This window comes from Silurus meridionalis, chromosome 2 (assembly GCF_014805685.1).
Source record: "Silurus meridionalis isolate SWU-2019-XX chromosome 2, ASM1480568v1, whole genome shotgun sequence".
Classification (NCBI taxonomy): domain Eukaryota; kingdom Metazoa; phylum Chordata; class Actinopteri; order Siluriformes; family Siluridae; genus Silurus; species Silurus meridionalis.
The window spans coordinates 13,759,312-13,780,553 of record NC_060885.1 but is presented as its reverse complement, the minus strand read 5'-3'; the positions used below and the strand labels follow the sequence as shown (position 1 = coordinate 13,780,553).

Sequence of the window (21,242 nt, the reverse complement as noted above, 5' to 3'; positions counted from 1 at the left end):
GTTCAGGTACCTGGGGTCAACAGTGCAAAGTAATGGAGAGTGTGTTAGAGAAGTAAAGAAAAGAGTGCAGGCAGGGTGGAGTGGGTGGAGAAGAGTGACAGGAGTGATTTGTGATAGTAGGGTATCTGCAAGAATGAAAGGGAAAGTTTATAGGACTGTGGTGAGACCTGCGATGTTGTATGGATTAGAGACAGTGGCATTGAGTAAAAGACAGGAGGTGGAGCTGGAGGTAGCAGAGCTGAAGATGTTAAGGTTTTCGTTGGGAGTGACGAGGATGGACAAGATTAGAAATGAGTTTATTAGAGGGACAGCACATGTAGCATGTTTTGGTGACAAGGTGAGGGAGGCGAGATTGAGATGGTTTGGACATGTGCAGAGAAGGGACATGAATTATATTGGTAGAAGAATGCTGAAGATGGAGCCACCAGGTAGGAGGAAAAGAGGAAGGCCAAGGAGGAGGTTCATGGATGTGGTGAGGGAAGACATGCAGGTAGTTGGTGTGAAAGAGGCAGATGTAGAGGATAGGGTGGTATGGAGACGGATGATCCGCTGTGGCGACCCCTAATGGGAGCAGCCGAAAGAAGAAGAAGAAGAATGTTACACAAATAAATGAACTAAATGTACTATTCAAATAATAATATAAAATGGGGTGTGTTGTTATTTCAAAATAGTCTAATACAAATGTGATGTACCAACTTTTATTTATAAAAGAATGTGTGGTTTTTGGTAAGCTTCTGTTCTGAATGGAACTGAATTTTTATAGTATGTAAAAGTATGAAAATGATGTAAATTGGGAAAAAGAAAGAGGTAAGCAATTCACTAAGACTTAAGAGGAAATCATATGAATATGTAAACAAGTTAAGCAAGACTTCTAAGAAATAAAAGCAAACTTCTAAAAATTATGCAAGAAGAAGTAGCTCTTATTTAAATACTGGGGGAATGTTGCACTTGACTGCTGACTTGTGCCATTGCTGTTCAGAAAGCACCTTCTGAGAGCTCTTTAAAACGTGTTGCTGATTGCTATAAAAGTGAAGTTTGTTTTTTCTCATCCACATTTAAAAGCTTTTTCATTTGGTAACATTATAACATTTTCATGTATTTGTGAAAATAAGACAAACTAGAACACCCTGCGAGTGTGTCTGCTCAGAGACGGGATCCATGTTCTCCTACCTGTTACCTCCTAACAGTTTCTCAATCACCAAGGAGCAGTGCTGGACAGTAAGGAAGTAAATGTAAATTTGTTACTGTACTCATGTAGCTGATTTGTGTATCTGTACCTTACTGAAGTATTTCCATTTAAAAAGAATTTAACTTTAACTTTCGACTGAAAATAGCATTATCGTTTTTTGGCCGAAAATACAGACCTTTACACTATTGCTCTAATCGTCTAGGGCATTCATATCAGTGGTATGGAAATATTTTAAAGTTTCTGATGACAACAAATTTGCAATATGCATTGTCTGTTCGATGGAAGTTTCTAGAGTTGGTACAGTGCCGAAGCAGTTTCCACTACAGGTTTGATTCACCACCTGAAAACACGACATCCAATTCAGTACATTATGGAGCTTTAATCCCAGTGTGCTGCCATTCACCCAGCTATTCTTACATTTTAACTGTGAAAAAACTGTAAAATATAGCAATAAATTGTATTTATTCAAACTTATATATAATGATAATAATAATAATAATAATAATAATAATAATAATAATAATTTCATGACACTGTATTATTTTATTTGTAAAAACTTTTATCACAAATCATTACTTATAATAATGAACAGTTTTCAAGTTTTCTTCTTTGAATCGGAAAAAATCTCTGAAATATAAATAATCATGTTAACCAATTATGAGAGTGACCATGGCAGGTCTAAATGGTTTATTTCCAAAAAAGTACACACACATTCTTGTTGACCATATCATTAAGATTTAGTAATAAATAAATAAATAATAAAAACAAGAAGAACACCATGCATCTGTTGTTTTATGGGTTTTTATGGTAAAATATTGTAATTTTTTACATAGCAATAATGCAAAAAGCTTGACGTTTTCTTATATTTTCATTAACGGTATGTAAATGTTGATTAAACAGTAATTTTATGTTTTATAATTTGCAGTTTTTTATCTTCGCTATTTCACATTCTTTCACCTTTAAAACTATAATCAATGTTTACAGTGTAGAGTACAGCAAGCAGTGTACATCACATAAAAGTACCTCCACTGGATCACCAACACCATCAGTCGTCGCAGTCTTTAAAAAGTTCAAGAAATTTCTGAATGACAGTTCCAGAGCACACGAGAGAATTACTGAGAGAATAATGGAATGGAAAAATATTTCAGTTTGTTCTAGAATATGTTGTTTAATACTTCATTCGAATTTTTTGTTTGTTTGTTTTTGATATTTTCAATATATAAAAAAGTGTGATTATTTTATTGGTTTGTAGTTTCTCTTTCAAACATCCGTTCGGTATCTCACTATGGTAATCGCCTCGGGCGTGACCAATCCTGGAAGCACTAATCACACCACGTCTGTCGGCTGACAGACCAATCACGACAGTGATGCGGGAAGTCCCGCCTCCATATATACGCCGCTGCTGACGGTCCCTGCTTCATCTCGTTCTCTTCCCCGTGAAGATCCTTTTCATGAAGCTATTCTCAGCAGATCCTCTAGGGGTGGTCGCTAAACTGTTCAAGGACGAGCCGTTGAGGTACGTATTCGAGCACGGCGGCTTCTTTTTCAGGGGAATATTCACTGTTAAGGCGAATATTTGCTTTTGCTGTTCCTTCTTACCTCTTGAAATAGAAAGTTATCGTACGGGACCCATTTTTCGAGAGGCACGTTGTGGTGATCTCGTTTATCTCCCGGTGTTTGCACCTCAGTTATGGCAACTGCGAGCCCAACCGGTTGCACGGCGGCGGGGAAAGATCCCTGACGACCGTGTGCATGCGGGTCTATGATCTCTGCCAAAGACTCTCATATACTGTGCATAGTGTGTTTGGGAGTTAAACACGCACAAGCTTTGTGGGAAGAGATCAGCGTCATTGCAGATTCAACCTTCGTTAATTGAGGGGAGCAGTCCAGAGCTGCAGCCCCCCCCGTTTGCGTGCGCAATACACCCTTGGGTTTCGTCAACAATACAGCGAGGGTATCGCCTACAATTTGCCATAATACCACCACTCTTTAACAGTGTGTTATGGTCAACAGCGATGGGGGAATCAGCTCAGGTATTGGAGGACGAAATAACCTCCTTATTGAGCAAAGGGGTAATTCGAAGGGGGATCTCCGTCCCATTCTGGATTTATGGAACCTCAACAAACACCTCAGAAAGTACAAGTTCAAAATGCTCACATTAAAAGCATTGTACAGTGTTATTCGTCCCAGAGATTGGTTAACATCAGTGGATCTGAAGGACGCGTTTTTTCACATAAGCATTTATCCGGCACACAGGAAATTCCTACGCGTTGCCTATCAAGGCACAGCCTACGAATTTTTGACAGTTCCGTTCAGGCTGGCTCTAGCCCCAAGGATCTTTACCAAATGTGCTGAGGTTGCAGTGTCACCGCTCACAGCAGCGGGTCTCAGAGTGTCAGCGTATTTAAACGATCTCCTCCTCTGCGCTCCGTCACGGCGGCAAGCGGAGGTTGATACGAGTGTGCTTGTGTCTCACCTGAATGGCTTAGGCTTCAGAATAAACGAGACAAAAAGCTGCTTGGTGCCCACACAGGAAATTATCTACCTGAGTACCAGGCTGAACTCAGACCTGTAGCAGGCTTTTCTATCTGAAGAGCGCATCGGATCGATTCACTGCGGTTAAGCCTGCCGCATCTTGAAAATACACGGTTAAACCAGCCGCACTTTTTTGTGTTGCGCGTCTAATCGTGCACTTTTTGTATGGGTGGTAGGCGTGGTCAAAAAGAGATGTAAAGACGCTTCAGCAAGGCATTTCTATTATAAAAAAAAAAACCAAATCTCAGTGCATTTTCAATCATGTTCCACATTCAAACACTTATAAAACATTTTCCTTTATAGGTTTGTTCAATCTTTCAAATAATTCACATTTTTAGTGTCCCTGTCTATTACTCTATTAAATTTCAACCCATTTTTCTGTGGAGTTTTTGAGAAAAGTGAAGGCAAACTCACTCCAAACATCACTGCATTTTCAATCATGTTCCACATTCAAAATCTCATAAAACATTTTCCTTTATAGGTTTGTTCAATCTTTTTAAATTATTTTTATTTACAGTGTTTCTGTTTATTTTCTCTATAAAATTTAAACTCATTTTACTTTGGAGTCTTTGAGAAAAGTGAAGGCAAAATCACTCGAAACATAAGTGGATTTTTAACCATGTTCCATATTCAAAGACTCATAAAACATTTTTCTTTATAGGTTTGCTCAATCTTTTAAAATGTTCCTATTTAAAGTGTCTGTCTATTACTCTATCAAATTTTAACTCATTTTACTGTGGAGTTTTTGAGAAAAAAGGAGGCAAAATCACACCAAGCATCACTGCGTTTTCAATTATGTTCAACATTCAAACACTCATAAAACATTTTCCTTTATAAGTTTGCTTGTTTTTTCAACTGACTCCTGGTCACAGTGATCCAGACCATTTATTTATTTTGTATTCATTGTCAATTAATTTGACTGTACATTTTTTAGAAAAAATAAATTCAATATCACTCAAAACATGTGTATTATTTTACTTATTTCCATATTATTCACAAAAATCTAAATAATTTGCATAATTATATTCATTTTAGAACAGTTACACTGTTTTAGAAAAAAATAATTCTTGTTTCGAACGAACATGTATAAATTGGAATCTGGATTTCTCTCCTTTACTATGCTTTTTTATTTTAAAACACAAAAAAATTTGAAAAAAAAAATGCAAGGTTGCAATTATGCAAAAAATCTTGTTAAATCTTGTTAAAAAACTCCACTGCAATCTCTCCTAAACATATCCATGCTTTTACTGGTATGTCATCATGTCCTACCAACTTTCCACTCTTCATCCTCCTCGCTGCTCTCACTTCCTCCTTACTAATCCTATCCACTTCCTGCCTCACCATCTCTACATCATCCAACCCTCCCTCTCTCTCTCTCTCTCTCTCTCTCTCTCTCTCTCTCTCTCTCTCTCTCTCTCTCATTTTCCTAATTCATCAGCTCCTCAAAATATTCCCTTCATCTTCTCAACACATTCTCCTTACTAGTCAACACATTTCCATCTCCATCCTTTATCGCTCTAACATCCTTTCCAGCTCGGTCTCTCTGCCTGTCTAATCAGTACAAATTATTTTCTCCTTCCTAAGTGTCCAACTTTTCATACAGCTCCTTATATGACTTTTCCTTAGCTTTTGCCACATTTCTCTTCACCTGCTACCACATCTTGTACTTGTGTCTACTTTTCTTATCACGCTGTCGATCCTAATTCTGTTTTGCCAAACTTTTTCTCCTTATGCTCTCCTGCACTTCCTCATTCCACCACCACATCTCTTTGTCTTCCTTTCTCTTTCCAGATGCCACACCAAGTTCCTCTCCCTAAGACCATACCTACCCATCACCTCCTCATTACCCCTGCTCCCTTCACCTACGTGGCGAATGAAATCTGGCCCAATCACCAATCGTTCTTTCCCAGGTTCACCTTCTACCACTTCATCTAACTCACTCCAGAATTTTTCATTCTCTTCTATCTCACAGCCCACTTGTGGAGGATAAGCACTGATGACATTTATCATCACCCCTCCTATTTCCATCCACACCATAAAAGAACAGTTTAAAGCCATCTTCAATGTTGCTGGCCTTACTCCCTTTCTACTTGGTCTCCTGAACATATCTACCTTTCTCCTCTCCATCATATCAGTTAACTCTCTCTATTTACCAGTCATAGTTCCAACATTTAAAGTACCAACCTGAACAGCCACTCTCCTACACTTCTCCTTTTCCTGCTGTCTCTGTAGATGTCCTCCTCCTCTCCTTCTCCTCCTTCAGCCAGTAGCCCAATTTCCACCGGTACCCTGTTGGCTAACAATACCTGTGGCGGTTGTTGGTAACCCAGCTCTCGACCGATCCGGTATGAAAATATGATTCGTGATCCACATATTTGATTTGGCACGTTTTATGCCCTTCCTAACACAACACTCCCCATTTATCTGGGCTTGTGACTGGCAATAAGACTGCACTGTGCAACCCTAATGGCTGGGTTATAAGTAATATATCGTATGAATAGCTAAATTGTACACTCATTTAAGTTTTAGGTCATTCCTATTTATTGGCCATGAATAATGTAAGGTGATGGAGGAATATTCAATTCAAATGTATTCAATTAGATTTGTATAGCATTTGTAACAATTGATAATTTTACAAAGCAGTGTTAAAGTTTTAGCCCTTATATGCTTTTTCATGTTGAACATAGGTACCAACCTACTGACAGCCAAGGAAAGGTGTTCACTGTTTTCAACTATTGATTCTGTCTGTGAAGAGACAGTTTTTTTTTTACACCAGGTGTTAATAATTTCTGTTTGTGTGGGTGTGTATATGTATGTGTGCAATAATTCTTGCTTTATCAAATTTATCCCTAAATTCAAACAAATGCTTCCTTCTTACCCATTTGGATGACATACTGAATAAGGATGCAATGGAGATGAACTATAGTACCTCCACCGCTCTCTTCCCTCAGGGTGTAGCCTTAATCTTTTATCATCTGTCCTGCAAAGATCTCTGAGGACCCCAGTAAACCCAGTTGGGTGCAGTTGAGCGATGTTTAGTGATGTGTGCTTATGTATTTGGGGACAGTATATTTGACAATGTGGGAATTTGCACTCTAGGGTTTGTGTGAATGAAGTTTTCTGGTGCCTCATATCTCTGCTGTGGTTACCTCCCTATGAGATTGTAAAGGGAATAGCAATGTTCTACTACTGTATTATGATGGTAACAATATGCTTAATCTGGCTCAGCAATGTAGTGCTATGAACTGAGAATAATTAATCTGTACTTGTAAAACTGAATGTTATACAATATTCAAATTAGAGTTCCACTAATGTATTGTATAGTGTATACAAAATGCTTTTAGCTTGGTCTACAAATTCCTATGCTCAGATAATTTTTTAGATTGGAATTTTAGTATAACATTAAAAATGTATGTGCCATTTAATTTAATCAGTATTTATTGAATAATAGCCTTCATCCATTTACATATTCTTCTCCTCATGGTGGAGGCTGTGACTGCTAGCCTCCATGAGCATCAACACTGTTCCATATGCCATTACCAACACACAAATGATCAGATGTCCCCTGAGTCTGCACATCAGACTCATTTGCTTTCCTTTGAAATGTGATCCACAATTTTAGCAGGTCAGCTTTGAACAACTAAAGTAACTGGGAAGTATGCTTCATGCTATCTTTCTAAGGCTTTTAGCTCTACACTGAAATAGAACTGCTCTCTGGGGTGTTTTCAAAGACGGAGGGATGGAGGGAGCTTACACCTGTGCATTTTCAGCAAGATTAGCAAGCACAGACTTCAGCAATATTTTACAGATTAGCTTTTGTGTCCTATATTGATGTTTTAAAACAACATTTATGTGCCTTCTATGCAGTCTGGGTAAAGGCCCTGTTGGTCAAAGGACAGTTATCTGCTTATATTATCTAAGATAAATATAATATCACCAATAAGCATCAGTTGGTCACTATTATGACAATATGGCAAATACATATTTTTAATCATTTGCATTTAAAATATATATTTTTTTCTTTTTGCACTACACAAAACTGAGATGGGATTGCTCACACTTGCAAATTAGTGCAAATTTACACCACATTTCCTGACCAATTAAAACATATTTACACTTGCTTATTAATCCAAGCAACCAATCATATTGTCACAGTGCAATGCAAAGAACTGTGTAAAGACTGGTCAAGAGCTTTATTTTAAATGGGCAATAGTGCAAAAGAATAATGTAGAAAAGCAAAAATCATCCAGCGAGTGGCAGTTCTGTGGGTGGAAACATCCTGTTTATGAAAGGAGCCAGTTTGGACTAACAGGAAGGCTATGATAACTCTTACAACTATAGTGTGCCATAGAGAACATCTCAGAACACACAATATATCAAACCTTGAGGGAAGACTGGCTGCAACAACAGAAGGCCACACTGGGTTTCACTCCCATAAACCAAGAACAGGAGGCAACAATATACAGGATTATGGAAATTATTTAGTTAAAATTGGTAAAAGGTCAGACATTGCTTTTTCCCATCTTTAGCTGTTCAGTTTTAACTATCTCCTCTGTCATCAATTAGGTGTTTCCACCCACAGGACTGAAGCTGACTGGCTGTTTTTATTTTATGTACCATGCTGTATGAACTCAAGAGTCTGTGTGAAAATCAAAAATGTTTCTGAAATACTCAAATTATCCGATTAGGCACCAACCACCATACCATACCATATATATATATATATATATATATATATATATATATATATATATATATATATATATATATATATATATATATATATATATATATATATACATATATATATATATATACAGTACAGACCAAAAGTTTGGACACACCTTCTCATTCAAAGAGTTTTCTTTATTTTCATGACTATGAAAATTGTAGAGTCACACTGAAGGCATCAAGGGTTATTTGACCAAGAAGGAGAGTGATGGGGTGCTGCGCCAGATGACCTGGCCTCCACAGTCACCGGACCTGAACCCAATCGAGATGGTTTAGGGGTAAGCTGGACCGCAGAGTGAAGGCAAAAGGGCCAACAAGTGCCAAGCATCTCTCGGGGAACTCCTTCAAGACTGTTGGAAGACCATTTCAGGTGAATACCTCTTGAAGCTCATCAAGAGAATGCCAAGAGTGTGCAAAGCAGTAATCAAAGCAAAAGGTGGCTACTTTGAAAAACCTAGAATATGACATTTTTCATTTTTCTTTTTTGTTATGTATATAATTCCATATATAATTCCACATGTGTTAATTCATAGTTTTGATGCCTTCAGTGTGAATCTACAATTTTCATAGTCATGAAAATAAAGAAAACTCTTTGTCCAAACTTTTGGTCTGTACTGTGTGTGTGTGTGTGTGTGTGTGTGTGTGTGTATATATATATATATATATATATATATATATATATATATATATATATATATATATATATATATATATATATATATATATATATATATAAATTAATTATTTTTTATATATACAGTATATAAAACACACACCACATCACTCGAGTGTGTATAAATGCGTCTCTTGTGATCATGGGCGTAAATTTCATTTAACAGTAGGGGGGGGACAATTAAAATAAAATTTCTCATGAACAATTTTTGAGGGAGGACACAAATAATACAGTCAAATTGTACTTACAGTATAAAGACACAGTACATTATTATTGTAGCATGGAGACTGCGTCAATTACAATGCTAATTCAAACTGTTTTACATAAAGAAAGTAAAACTATCCTAAAAATAACAATAAAAACAAGGAATTAAAAAAAAGGATTATTTTATTTACAAATTAATGAAGACACTTAAGAACAAAATAGAAATTGATTATAAAAATACAGTGTGGTCAGTTCAGATGTAGCACAGTGCTCATTTAGTAAATGCACAGATAAACAATATGCTAATTGTGTGTTTATGTTAACATTATTCCAAGTCGTCCCAAATAAAACACTGCATTGGGAAACGGCTTTGGTGTGTTAGTGTCAGTGCACTATGCTACAAGCTATTGTAAACAAGCTAAAGTTCACTAGATAAGTCATATTTTAATCGCTAATAGAGCAGATTCATGGAAAATTACATCATTAATCAGCATATTTGCCGCAATTAATTTATGAATAAGTCTGCATCAACTACATTAAAGAGAATTGCTTTATTTAGTGAATAAAATAAGTGAATAAAATACCCTACTTAATGTAGTTGAACATTAATTGAGCCGCAGTCACACACCTGACTCGTGTGTGTAGAGAAGGTGAGATAAACTGAGAAAACAGGCAGTGGGTCAAACCACTGTGAGGAAGGGGAGGGGGGAACTCAACTGTTTCTAAATGCATTTTTGCGGGGTTTTTTCTACTTACACAATTATTTTAGTTATACATACATATATTTTTTATATAATAGAGAATACATATAATAGAGAGTGCGATTTTTTTAAATATTTTTATTGGGGGGGGGACAACCCTCGGATTTACGCCCATGCTTGTGATTGCCTGCACTAAGTATATACCATCAGCAACGTTTTTGGCGAACTCCCCGAGAATCCAAGCCAACAGTTGTTTACATATTATGGTAGCCCAGTTTGTGCTGAATACAGTGTAATAAGTCCTTTGTCAATAATATATTTTAAAAGCAACTAAAAAGAAACAAATGTAAGCGCATGTCCAAATCTCTCAAGGGGCCAAAAACACCCTCAGACTCCAGAGGGTTAAAGTGCTTAACGAAAACAACAACAAAACAGTCTTACTATTTAAAGACCACACGTGGAAATATGGTCTAAGATTTCATCCCGGTATTTCAGTCTATATTTGTCTCCCTTTCCCCGTGGACTTGGCACATTCCGCTGTATCGTAACTTGTTACCTCTCCTCAGCTCACTGTGCCCTTCCTCACCCCTGGTGTGTTACTCTTCTCCGTAAAGAAGAAACGGCGAAGGGTTTGATCCTACTTGGGATTATTGCGGATAAATCACTGTTACAGGAAAGAGGGGTGAGTTTGAACACTGCTGAATGTCCTTGTTTGTTTTATACTATTTGCTTCCATACTGCGGTATGTGTAATGGGGAGGAAGAAGAAGAAGAAGAAGGAGGAGCAGGGGGGCAGCCTGAGCGACGCTGGAACAGTTGTTTCCCCACATCTGAACATTTAACGTGGCAATGTTTAGACTCCACTAAGCTAGAACACTAGCATTACACGATCTTCCTTGCCTTTTTTTTAAATGAGCAACAAGATAGGGCACCTTCCAGCAGTGATGATCATGCAGTGAATTACCGCACGTCAAGTCTGTATCAACCACAGTCTGTAACAAAATACAGTTAAATTCTTACTCTGTGTATCCTTAGCAGCCTATGTCATAAATTAAAGACATAAAAAGAAAAATAAGACAAAAATGACAGATTTACAGTATGTACAAAAGTTTTGATAGTGAGCAGTCCCTGGGGCCATGTTTGAAGGCTGTTAATCTGCTAAGAAGTGGAATTGTATTTGTACTGAATGTTATGTGACCTTACATTATTCTGTAATATACTGAATCTCACAAAGAATGGTGAACAATATAGACACTCTGGTAAACATTTCAGTGGTGTACTTGGTTAGAGAAAATTGTCCTGTGTAGTCTGAAATCCTATTTATTTTCATTTACAGTCCAAAACTTTTTATTATATTTTGTTGCATGGATGTGATAATTCAGAGGCATTTTACAATTGTGGGATTAAAATTAAGTAGCAATAGATAAGGAAAAGGCTCAGGTCCACAATCTTTTTGGTCATTTAGTGTGTGCATGTGTGAGCATCAATGAGTTAAAAAAAAAGTTTGTTTCTATTTAGATGGATGACTTTTACTTCGTTGAACATGCTGAAATTGAAGACATTAAAATGTCACTAGCCAATGAAGATCTGCCATCAGCTGTTGACAAGATTAAAGATTACTTTGCACAGCTAGACAGTGTGGAACTGAATATAGCTGTAACAGGAGAGTCTGGATCTGGAAAGTCCACATTTATTAATGCCTTCAGGGGTTTAGGGGATGAAGATGAAGGGTCTGCAGCAACTGGTGTTGTTGAGACAACTACAGAACCTGCTGCTTACCCTTATCCCAAATTCCCAAATGTCAAATTGTGGGATCTCCCAGGCATTGGAACCCCCAGATTTAAAGCTGATGAATATCTGAAACAGGTTCAATTTGAACAATATGATTTTTTCATCATCATCACATCAGAGCGTTTCAGAGAATGCCATGTGAATCTGGCAGCAGAAATAGATAAAATGAAAAAGAAGTTTTATTTCATTCGCTCAAAGATCGACAGCAACATTGAAGCTGAGAAAAGAAAGAAGACTTTTAATGAACAACAGACACTGGATTTAATTCGAAACAACTGCATTAAAGGTTTACTTTTAATATTAAACATTACATTAACTCATTCATATCAACTTTTAACTCATTTAATACCATTACATATATTTTTTATAAATATATTAAAATTAGGGAAGTAACATTTAGGTGTCAATAATGATATTTGATTATTGAATGTTTTAGATCATTGTATTGGTAAATGGCCATTTTGAAATGTTTTAATTCCCTTTTTATTCTAGGTCTAGAAGAGATTGGTCTAAAGTCTCCTAGTGTCTTCCTGATCTCTTGCTTTGAACTGAGTCTGTATGATTTCAACCACCTTGAGAAGACCATAGAGCAGGAACTTCCCCAGCACAAGAGAGATGTACTGATACTGGCACTTCCAAACATCAGTCTAGAGATCAATGAGAGGAAAAAGAAGTCACTGCAGAAAAACATCTGGAAGTTGGCTCTGCTTTCTGCCTCAGTTGCAGCTGTGCCAATACCATCTTAAATGCAGCTGCATCAATCAGTGTAGATGTGACCATATTGGTGACAGAGCTAAAGAGATATTATAATGCCTACAGTTTGGACCCAGACTCTTTACAGAAACTGTCTGAGAGATCAGGGAAGTCAGTTGAGGAGCTAAAATCTGTGTTGAAATGTCCTCTAAATGAAGAAATAACCAAAGATCTGGTTATTAAGTTGCTGCCAAATGCAAGTCTTTTTACTTTAGAATCAGCAGCAGAATACTGGCTTAGTTTGATTCCTCTTCTGGGACCTCTGGTAGCTGGGCCGCTGTCATTTGTAACTATTTTCTACATGCTGATGCGTTGTCTTAATGAACTCGCTGAAGATGCTCGCAGTGTGCTCATGGCTGCTTTGCAGTCATCAGTTGATTAATGATTCAATCTATTTAATAAACTAGGCACTGCAGCATCATATTCCCATTCCCGCAATTGAATACATCTTATTATTAAATTGTTGATGTCTGATCAGATTAAGACATTCTTTTTACATAATAACTTGTGATTTATGTTGTTGATGATACGGTTTTAAGTCTGACTGAAAGAAACCAGAGTAAATAATTATCTTTAAAGAAAGAAAAAAACAACAATGTCGTATAATTTCAACCACAAGTTTGCATTTCAATAATAAAAAAACAATACTGTTATATTGTTATCCTGTTATACTGTTGTATTTGCTGTGCTATATAGGGCTGTTGTCCTAACTAATGTTGTAGAATACTTTTTTTGTGTGGTTTGAGCTACTGTTTTAATGATGTGGGAAAACATTTTCAACAAAAAAAAATATAAATGAATAAATAAATAATGATATTATGTATAGCTTATAAGTATTATATAATAAGTATTTAATGTGTTTAGCATTCCAGAGAAATGATTGATTGCAATGTTGCAGTTATTTCAGTGGCATTATACATTTATGGATATTTTTACATTTATTTTATGTTCATAGATAAAAAGTAGTATATATTTTTTCATTGATTTCATGCTGGACAAGGTGGCCAGGCTTTTTCCATTAAGCGACATGAAGCTACTGTTATCTGCTCTTGCTGGAACATTTTTCCCTGAGATTCCCAAAGACTGTTTTTGTATCCATTTCAGAACCCCACTGTGAAATTTAACAAAATGCATTCAGAAAAATGTAGCCAAAATGTTTGGAATCGATAACAAATAGTTTGAATAAATCTTCCAAAAAAATATGTGGGTTTTTGGTAAGCTTCTGTTCTGAATGGAACTGAATTTTCATAGTATGTAAAAGTGTGAAAAATATGTAAATTGGGAAAAGGAGGAGTTAAGCAATTCTCTAAGACTTAAGTGGAAATCAGATAAATATGTAAACAAGTTAAGCGAGACTTCTAAGAAATAAGGGGAAACTTTTGAGAATTATGCAAAGAAGCGTAGCTCTTATTTAAATACTGAGGGAATTTTGCACTTGACTGCTGACTTGTGTCATTGCTGTTCGGAAAGTACCTTCTGAGAGCTCTTTGGCACGTGTTGACTGACTGCTATAAAGGTGAAGTTTGTTTCCTCTCATCCACATCTAAAAGCTTTTTCATTTGGTAACGTTATCAAATTGTACAATTTTATGCACTCAAAAATATGTTGGCCTTACTTAACTTTATGTCAACAGGTTCCACGTAACTCAGTTTGGTTGCATTTAATTAACAATATCGATTTCAGTAAACTTAAGTTAATTACATAAAGTTAATGTAATGTTGTTTAGTTAAACAACTTAACATTCTTAATTTAGTTTTAATATATTTAGTTAATTAAGTTCAATTATTCTAAAGTTTATATTGTTGCCTTCAACCAAAACAAATAATCCAGTTTTATTGATTAGTTTATTCAATGAATATACAGGTATTTACATTTTTTTCCAACAAGAATGTGTACAGTACAAAATATGAAAACTGCCTTTATTTTGCAAAAATCAAATTTATTTTTACTTATTACAAAAATACTAATAAAACTATAAGCATTTACAAAATAATAATACAAACAAATAATAATAAACTATTTTTTAATATCTCCTTTTTCTTTGAAACTGGAAAAAGCTGACAATGCATCAGTTATTCAAGGAATGAACATGATCAGTACTGAAACAAATGTACTGCTACAGCAAACAGCACAACTTTATGGAGAAAACATACAGTATGTATGTATGGACCTTGTTTGAATGCTTGTTTGCATTTAGTTCCATAAATATCTTTTGAAATACTTCAAAAGTGTATCTCAGATCTTGTGGGTAAGCCAAGTTTAATGCATAAATTAGACCAAGTATCACAGAACATGCATTTGCCACATTGTTCAGGTTTTCAAATATTTGGATGCCTTTATTAATGATGCCAACATCTTCATATGGGTCTGTAGCATCTGCTCCTTCATGTACAAGGTCATAGATTCCCTGGGTGGTGTTGCCCATCGAGGTTGCAACAACATCAAGTTTAACATCCTAAAAATATTAAGTATAAAAAGCGAATTACCAACAGATCAAGTGTGAGAGGAGGGGATGGTTGGACAGAAACATAAAATACGTTTAAAAAATTTCAATGACTTAAAATGAGCATAAGTTAGCGCTTTACTGTACCACTGTGATGTTTTTACAAAAGTCAAGTTTGTCAATCCTAGTGACCAGTACAAGACATCCAAAAATGGTCCTAAATCAGGAGAATTTTTCAATTTCTGCTATGAAAAAGATGCACAATAATCTTTGAGGTCAGAGTTGTTCCAATTGTTGCAGGTGCAAAAACACAACTCTGGTGCATACTGTTTTATTAAAACAGTCTGGTTCCAAATGAAAAGCTGCGAACTATCCAGGTCGCAGATTCGGTAACACTATGAAATTGAGTTACAGTACAGAGGTTTTCCAAGACGGGTTCTACTTGGAATAGGCCTCGCAAGGGTCCATCAAAGAAGTCGAGTCCTCGCACTGTGCGTCAGGTGCAGCAAAATGTCACAGTACATGTTGGAATCCACGTTTCTCGCAATGAACCACGGCTCATGATGCTACCACCGCCATGCTTGACTGTATGCAAGACACAATTTTCTCCACACACGCTGGACTCCACCTGAGCCAGGCAAGTTTCTTAGTCTCATCAGACCACAGGACATGGTTCCAGTAATTCATGCTCTTGGAGAGATTGTTCTTCAGCAAACTGTTTGTGGGTTTCTTATGAGCAGCTTCAGAAGAGGCTCCTTCTTGGACGATGGCCCGCAAACCGACTTGTTGCAGTGGGTAGCGTATGGTCTGAGCACTGACAAGCGAAGCTTCCGCTTTTGCAACCTCTAAAGCAATGCTGCAGCAATTCTTCACCTGACGCACAGTGCGAGGACTCGACTTCTTTGATGGAACCTTACGAGGCCTATTTCAACCTATGAAATAGAAGGGTTCATACGAGGCCTATGAACCCTTCTTGGAAAACCTCTGTACTGTAACTCAATTTCAGGGTGGTGACGAATCTTCAGCCTCGACAACTTCTAGATCTTAAATCCTGTTTTCTTTGCATGAGGTGCCATGTGGAACATCCAATAGTCAGTGTAAGAGAATTGCACTCATTTGTATATACACACACACACACACACACATTTTATATATATATATATACACACACACACACACACACATTGTGTTCTATAAATATTACCTCTAGAAATGGTCTACTAATATCCAATCACTGCCGTCCTCCTGCCAGACAGAGACAAACAGCATTAATGTGAAACCCACACACGAGGAACACGGTAACATCATGAAAATATCATACAAAACATGAGATTATTCGCGATTAACCAATCTAACCTAATGACATCCTCAACATATATAGATAAAAAAGTGAAATCTCACCTGGCTGTGTGTCCACAAGGGAAAATCTTCGCTTGTTTTCTCTTTTTGCACTGTGAACTTTGTTTAAATTGCGCCGATCAAAAATAGAGCAGAAAAGTTCGCGTTGAATCTGCTTTTCATCTGCGCATGTGCAGATATTACCTCCACCTGTTGACCAAAGTGCGGTACTGCAGAAGCAACACAACTCTATTTCATTAATTTTACTTAAATTAGTTGTGTTAAACTGAAATTGTACTTTTATTTTAATTTTGTCAACACGACTCTTTTAATTTTAATACACAAACTTAAGTACATTATTTAATTTAAACATAGTTATATTCTTTGGACCAACAGCAGCCACATTTCATTTTTTTGAGTGTGTATTCGTGGAAACAGTTTAAATAGTGAAGTATAGTAAAATAAATAGTGCTTTAAACCACAAAAGAAGAGAACCTAGAACACCCTGCGAGTGTGTCTGCTCAGAGACGGGATCCATGTTCTCCTACCTGTTACTTCCTACCAGTTTCTCAATCACCAAGGAGCAGTGCTGGACAGTAAGGGAGTAAATGTAATTTGTTACTCTACTCAAGTAGCTGTTTTGTGTATCTGTACTTTACTGAAGTATTTTCATTTAAAGAGAATTTAACTTTAACTTCACTAAATTTCAAAGTTAAATAAATTACTTTTCGGGGATGCGAAGAAAATTTTCGACTGAAAAAGGCATCATCGTTTTTTGGCCGAAAATACAAACCGAAGCGCTCAGATTACACTATTGCTCTAGTTGTCTGGGAAAGAGCAATCATGTCACCGGTATTTAAGTATTTTAAAGTTTCTGATGACAACAAATTTGCAATATGCATTGTCTGTTTGGTGGAAGTTTCAAGAGAGGGTACAGTGCCGAAGCACTTTCCACTATAGGTTTGATTCACCACCTGAAAACACATCCAATTACATTTTGCAGCTTTAATCCCAGTGTGCTGCCTTCACCCAGCCATTCTTATATTTCAACTGTGAATAAACTGTAAAATATAGCAATACATATGATTTATTCAAACTTATATAATAATAATAATAATTCCATGACTTGGAATAGTGCGTGAGTTCTAACATGCAGCCACTCCTTCGTTGCCCGGGCGGTGTGTTTGGGATCATTGTCATGCTGAAAGACCCAGCCACGTTTTATCTTCAATGCCCTTGCTGATGGAAGGAGGCTTTTACTCAAAATCTCACAATACATGGCCCCATTCATTCTTTACTTTACACGGATCAGTCGTCCTGGTCCCTTTGAAGAAAAACAGCCCCAAAGCATGATGTTTCCACCCCCTGCTTTACAGTAGGTATTGTATTCTTTGGATGCAACTCAGCATTCTTTCTCCTCCAAACACGACAATTTGAGTTTTTACCAAAAAGTTCTATTTTGGATTCATCTGACCATATGACATTCTCCCAATCGTCTTCTGGATCATCCAAATGCTCTTTAGCAAACCCTGGCGGCATAGTGTGTTACTGATGGTAGCCTTTGTTACTTTGGTCCCAGCTCTCTGCAGGTCATTCACTTTATTCTGTTACACATGAATATGATGACCTCAAGTCATCACTGATTTATTCTGTTACATATAAATTTGTTGACCTGAAGTCATCACTGATTTATTCTTACATATGAATATGTTGACCACCAGTCATGATACCAGCCTGACATCCGTATCTTTTGAAAAGCAATGAGTTGTAAACCCATCTGCATCTGCTAAACTTTTAAATACATTTTAAGGACTGGGCATCTTGGATGTTGTTTTTGTGTAAGACCATTGGCAAAAGTTGCTTGCTTTTAAGGGCCAGATTTACTTACAGTGCTTTTACTTACCGTAGTACAAACCTTTTCAGCCTATCTAGTCCCTGTATCAAAAAGTCAATTAATCAGCAAGAGAGTGAAAGTGTAATATCTTGTGTGATTTATAACAGACAACTAATAGCAGCTCTATATTTTATTTAAGTAACATGAATATTGTGCTTTGTTTTTTGGCAGGAGGAGCATTGGACAAATGAAAATCTACAAAACCTTGACCCTGAAACAAAGCTGGATTTGGCCCCTCACCGCTTTGCGCCTACAGCAGCTAATATGTTTTTAATTCCTTTTTTAGCGGACTGTATGAGATAATCTGCTTCAGTAAGTGGCACATATACTTGGATCAGATTTGCAAATAAAAACAGAAAGGTTCTTGATCACAATTTGATTTTTATTTCATTTTAGACACGAAATACAATGTTTTTTGTTTTATTATTGGCTGATTGACAATATGTACAATGGTCGAAAACATGCACTTTAATAAAAGTTTATTTCAAACCTTAATTGATTTAGTTTTTTTGACCACCGTTAGCTTTGCGTTTTCTATTTGACTTAACAGGAAATCTTAATGTGACATCTGTCATTGTTTCTGGGGTTGTTTTTCTGTCTGGTTTTTTTTTTTCTGTTTGCAAACAGTGAACGTATTTTACGTGACTTGTCTGCATCACAAAGTTTCCCAAGATGATATAGGCAACAGGGATTCCATGACCATGACTGTCTCTGACAACTAATGTAAATAAAGGAAAACCATACTGGTTGACACCATGTGTCGCATCCATAAAAACAATCTCTCTTCCATATTCATGAAGGTTGTCTTTCATGGATGGTATTTGGAGAACTATGATAAGATCTGTTTGAGGACTATAAGGCTTTAAAAGGGCCCTATAGAAGCTGTGGGGTACTAGTGGCATCATCTTTGTGTTGCTGTTTTTTTCTCATCATATATGTCCGAATATTTTCAATGTCTTTTGGGGTAACAAAATAAGCTCGGTTGTTGAGATCAGTATGTCCTTGTTCCCGTGACCACTCATATGATTTTAGGAGAATTGTATCTGGTTTAACACCAAGAGATATTAAATCCTGTATATGCTTGATAAGCTCTTGACTAATGTTTTCTTAATGTGTCCCTCAGAAGAACTTGATGGGTCATGACCTGAATGAATGTTGTAAAGGCTTTTCGACTATAACTAGTTTGTTGAGCCAGTCTGTCCTCTTTTTAAAAGAAACATAGGCCTTGCATCCTTTGGCACGTCGACTTCGTTGAGTGCATGCTCCAGAGCGCTTACATAAAAATAAGAAATATCCATGTTTTTGATTTTGAAGACTTGTAGAATTCACAGTCCTGAAGTTGGCGTCTTTGGATGCGTTTATAGCAGTGAGTCTTTACTGAATAAATTTACAGGCATCCAAATGATTTTCTAAAACATGGACTGTTATATCTGTCTCTCTTTTGTTTCCTTTAAAGCGCTTATCTTTGTAGACTGTTGTTTTTATAAATTCCCCCATCTCTAATGTCAAAATCTAAAGAGCAAAGAGACAAAAACAATTAGATTAAACATCAATACTGTAAAGTGAAAATCAATGATAAAACCTCAAGAAAACATCATATTCATATGTAACAGAATGAATCAGTGATGACTTGAGGTCATCATATTCATGTGTAACAGAATAAATCAGTGATGACTTGAGGTCATCATATTCATATGTTAGAATAAATCAGTGATGACTTGAGGTCATCATATTCATATGTAACAGAATAAATGATCTGTTTCAATCGGTTCTACTTGTATCTCACAGCGGATCGCAGTAGGGTTTTAAATTCTGTCTGATGGTGGTCAGAGCTGAATGATCCGTGCGGTGCTCAAACTAACGCTGCTTTGTTCTGCATTTCGTTCGTTTTTAAATGCAACTATTTAATCGCATCTCTTTGACAGCTACCAACAGTCGTTATTAGACTGTTTTAACTGGCGTTAGAAAGTTAACGGTAACTTACATCAGTGAAAGGGTAACGCGGGTAACTTGGCAATTCAAACTAATATTACAATTTCTGCTGTGAAATCCCCACAAATCTAAAAAAGAAATATGAAGCTTACTATTATTATTAATATACTTCTGTAAAATAATACCATAAGAAAAATTAAGGCACGATCTTACCTTTTTTGCTGGTGGCACATCCTGATTTTGCCACTGGTGCGGTGCAGATGCAAACCGTTGTTTATTTTGTATTTTGGCGGACTCTGCAAAATGGTGATAGTAATTGGGTCGCGCGTATTGGTGACGTCATAAACGCTGATTGGCTGAGGAAGTTGTTGTCCCAGGGTCATCATAAAAAAATATTGGTCTCAGGGCATCACGGACTTGGCAAAATCAGGACGTGCCCATTACTACAGGTAACAAGTGGAGGACAGAGGAGCCCTATTAAAGAAGTTACAGGTCTGTGAGAGCAAGTAATCTTGCTTTTTTGTAGGTGACCAAATACTTATTTTCCACCATAATTCGCAAATAAAATCTTTAAATATCAGACAATGTGATTTTCTGGATTTGTTTTTTGTCATTTTGTTTCTCATAGTTGTACCTATGATGACAATTACTGGCCTCTCTCATATTTTTTAAGTGGGAGAACTTTTTATACTTTTATACTTACTTTTATTTATAATACTTATAAATACTTTATTGCCCCAATGTATCATTAACGGTATGTAAATTGTAATTTCATGTTTTATAATTTACAGATTTTTACCTTCATTATTTCACATTCTTTCACCGTTACAACTATAAAAAAGTTACAGTGTAGAGTACTGCAAGCAGAGAACATCATAAAAGTACCTCCACTAGCTCACCAACACCATCAGTCGTCACAGTCTTTAAAAAGTTCAAGAAATTTCTGAATGACAGTTCCAGAGCATGTTCTAGAATATGTTGTTTAATACTTCATTAGATTTTTGTTTGTTTGTTTGTTTGTTTTTTGTGATATTTCCCTTTCAAACATCAATTCGGTAT

At 36.4% G+C, this 21,242-nt stretch overlaps 1 protein-coding gene and 3 long non-coding RNA genes across 5 annotated transcripts; 2 read left to right on the top strand and 2 right to left on the bottom strand.

The window, feature by feature from the left end:
- Positions 1–2,662: 2,662 nt before the first annotated feature.
- LOC124396776 (interferon-inducible GTPase 5-like) lies at positions 2,663–13,229 on the top strand. The gene is given in 4 exon segments (XM_046866073.1): positions 2,663–2,705; positions 11,551–12,109; positions 12,316–12,572; positions 12,575–13,229. Coding segments are annotated over 3 exon segments (1,200 nt in total). The 5' UTR covers positions 2,663–2,705; the 3' UTR covers positions 12,959–13,229.
- On the top strand, positions 10,187–18,625 carry LOC124396820. Its single transcript, XR_006927832.1, has 2 exons — positions 10,187–10,715; positions 18,423–18,625. It is a non-coding gene; the product is annotated as an uncharacterized LOC124396820 (long non-coding RNA).
- Positions 14,520–16,490, bottom strand: LOC124396814. Its single transcript, XR_006927831.1, has 3 exons — positions 16,421–16,490; positions 16,224–16,264; positions 14,520–15,031 (listed from the first exon to the last, which is right to left on the bottom strand). It is a non-coding gene; the product is annotated as an uncharacterized LOC124396814 (long non-coding RNA).
- Positions 18,626–18,767: 142 nt separating the features above from the next.
- LOC124396826 lies at positions 18,768–21,196 on the bottom strand. Of its 2 annotated transcripts, XR_006927841.1 has the most exons (4): positions 21,069–21,196; positions 20,397–20,626; positions 20,236–20,311; positions 18,768–19,763 (listed from the first exon to the last, which is right to left on the bottom strand). It is a non-coding gene; the product is annotated as an uncharacterized LOC124396826 (long non-coding RNA). The 2 variants fall into 2 exon arrangements; XR_006927838.1 differs by lacking the exon at positions 20,236–20,311.
- Between the last annotated feature and the right edge of the window lie 46 nt (positions 21,197–21,242).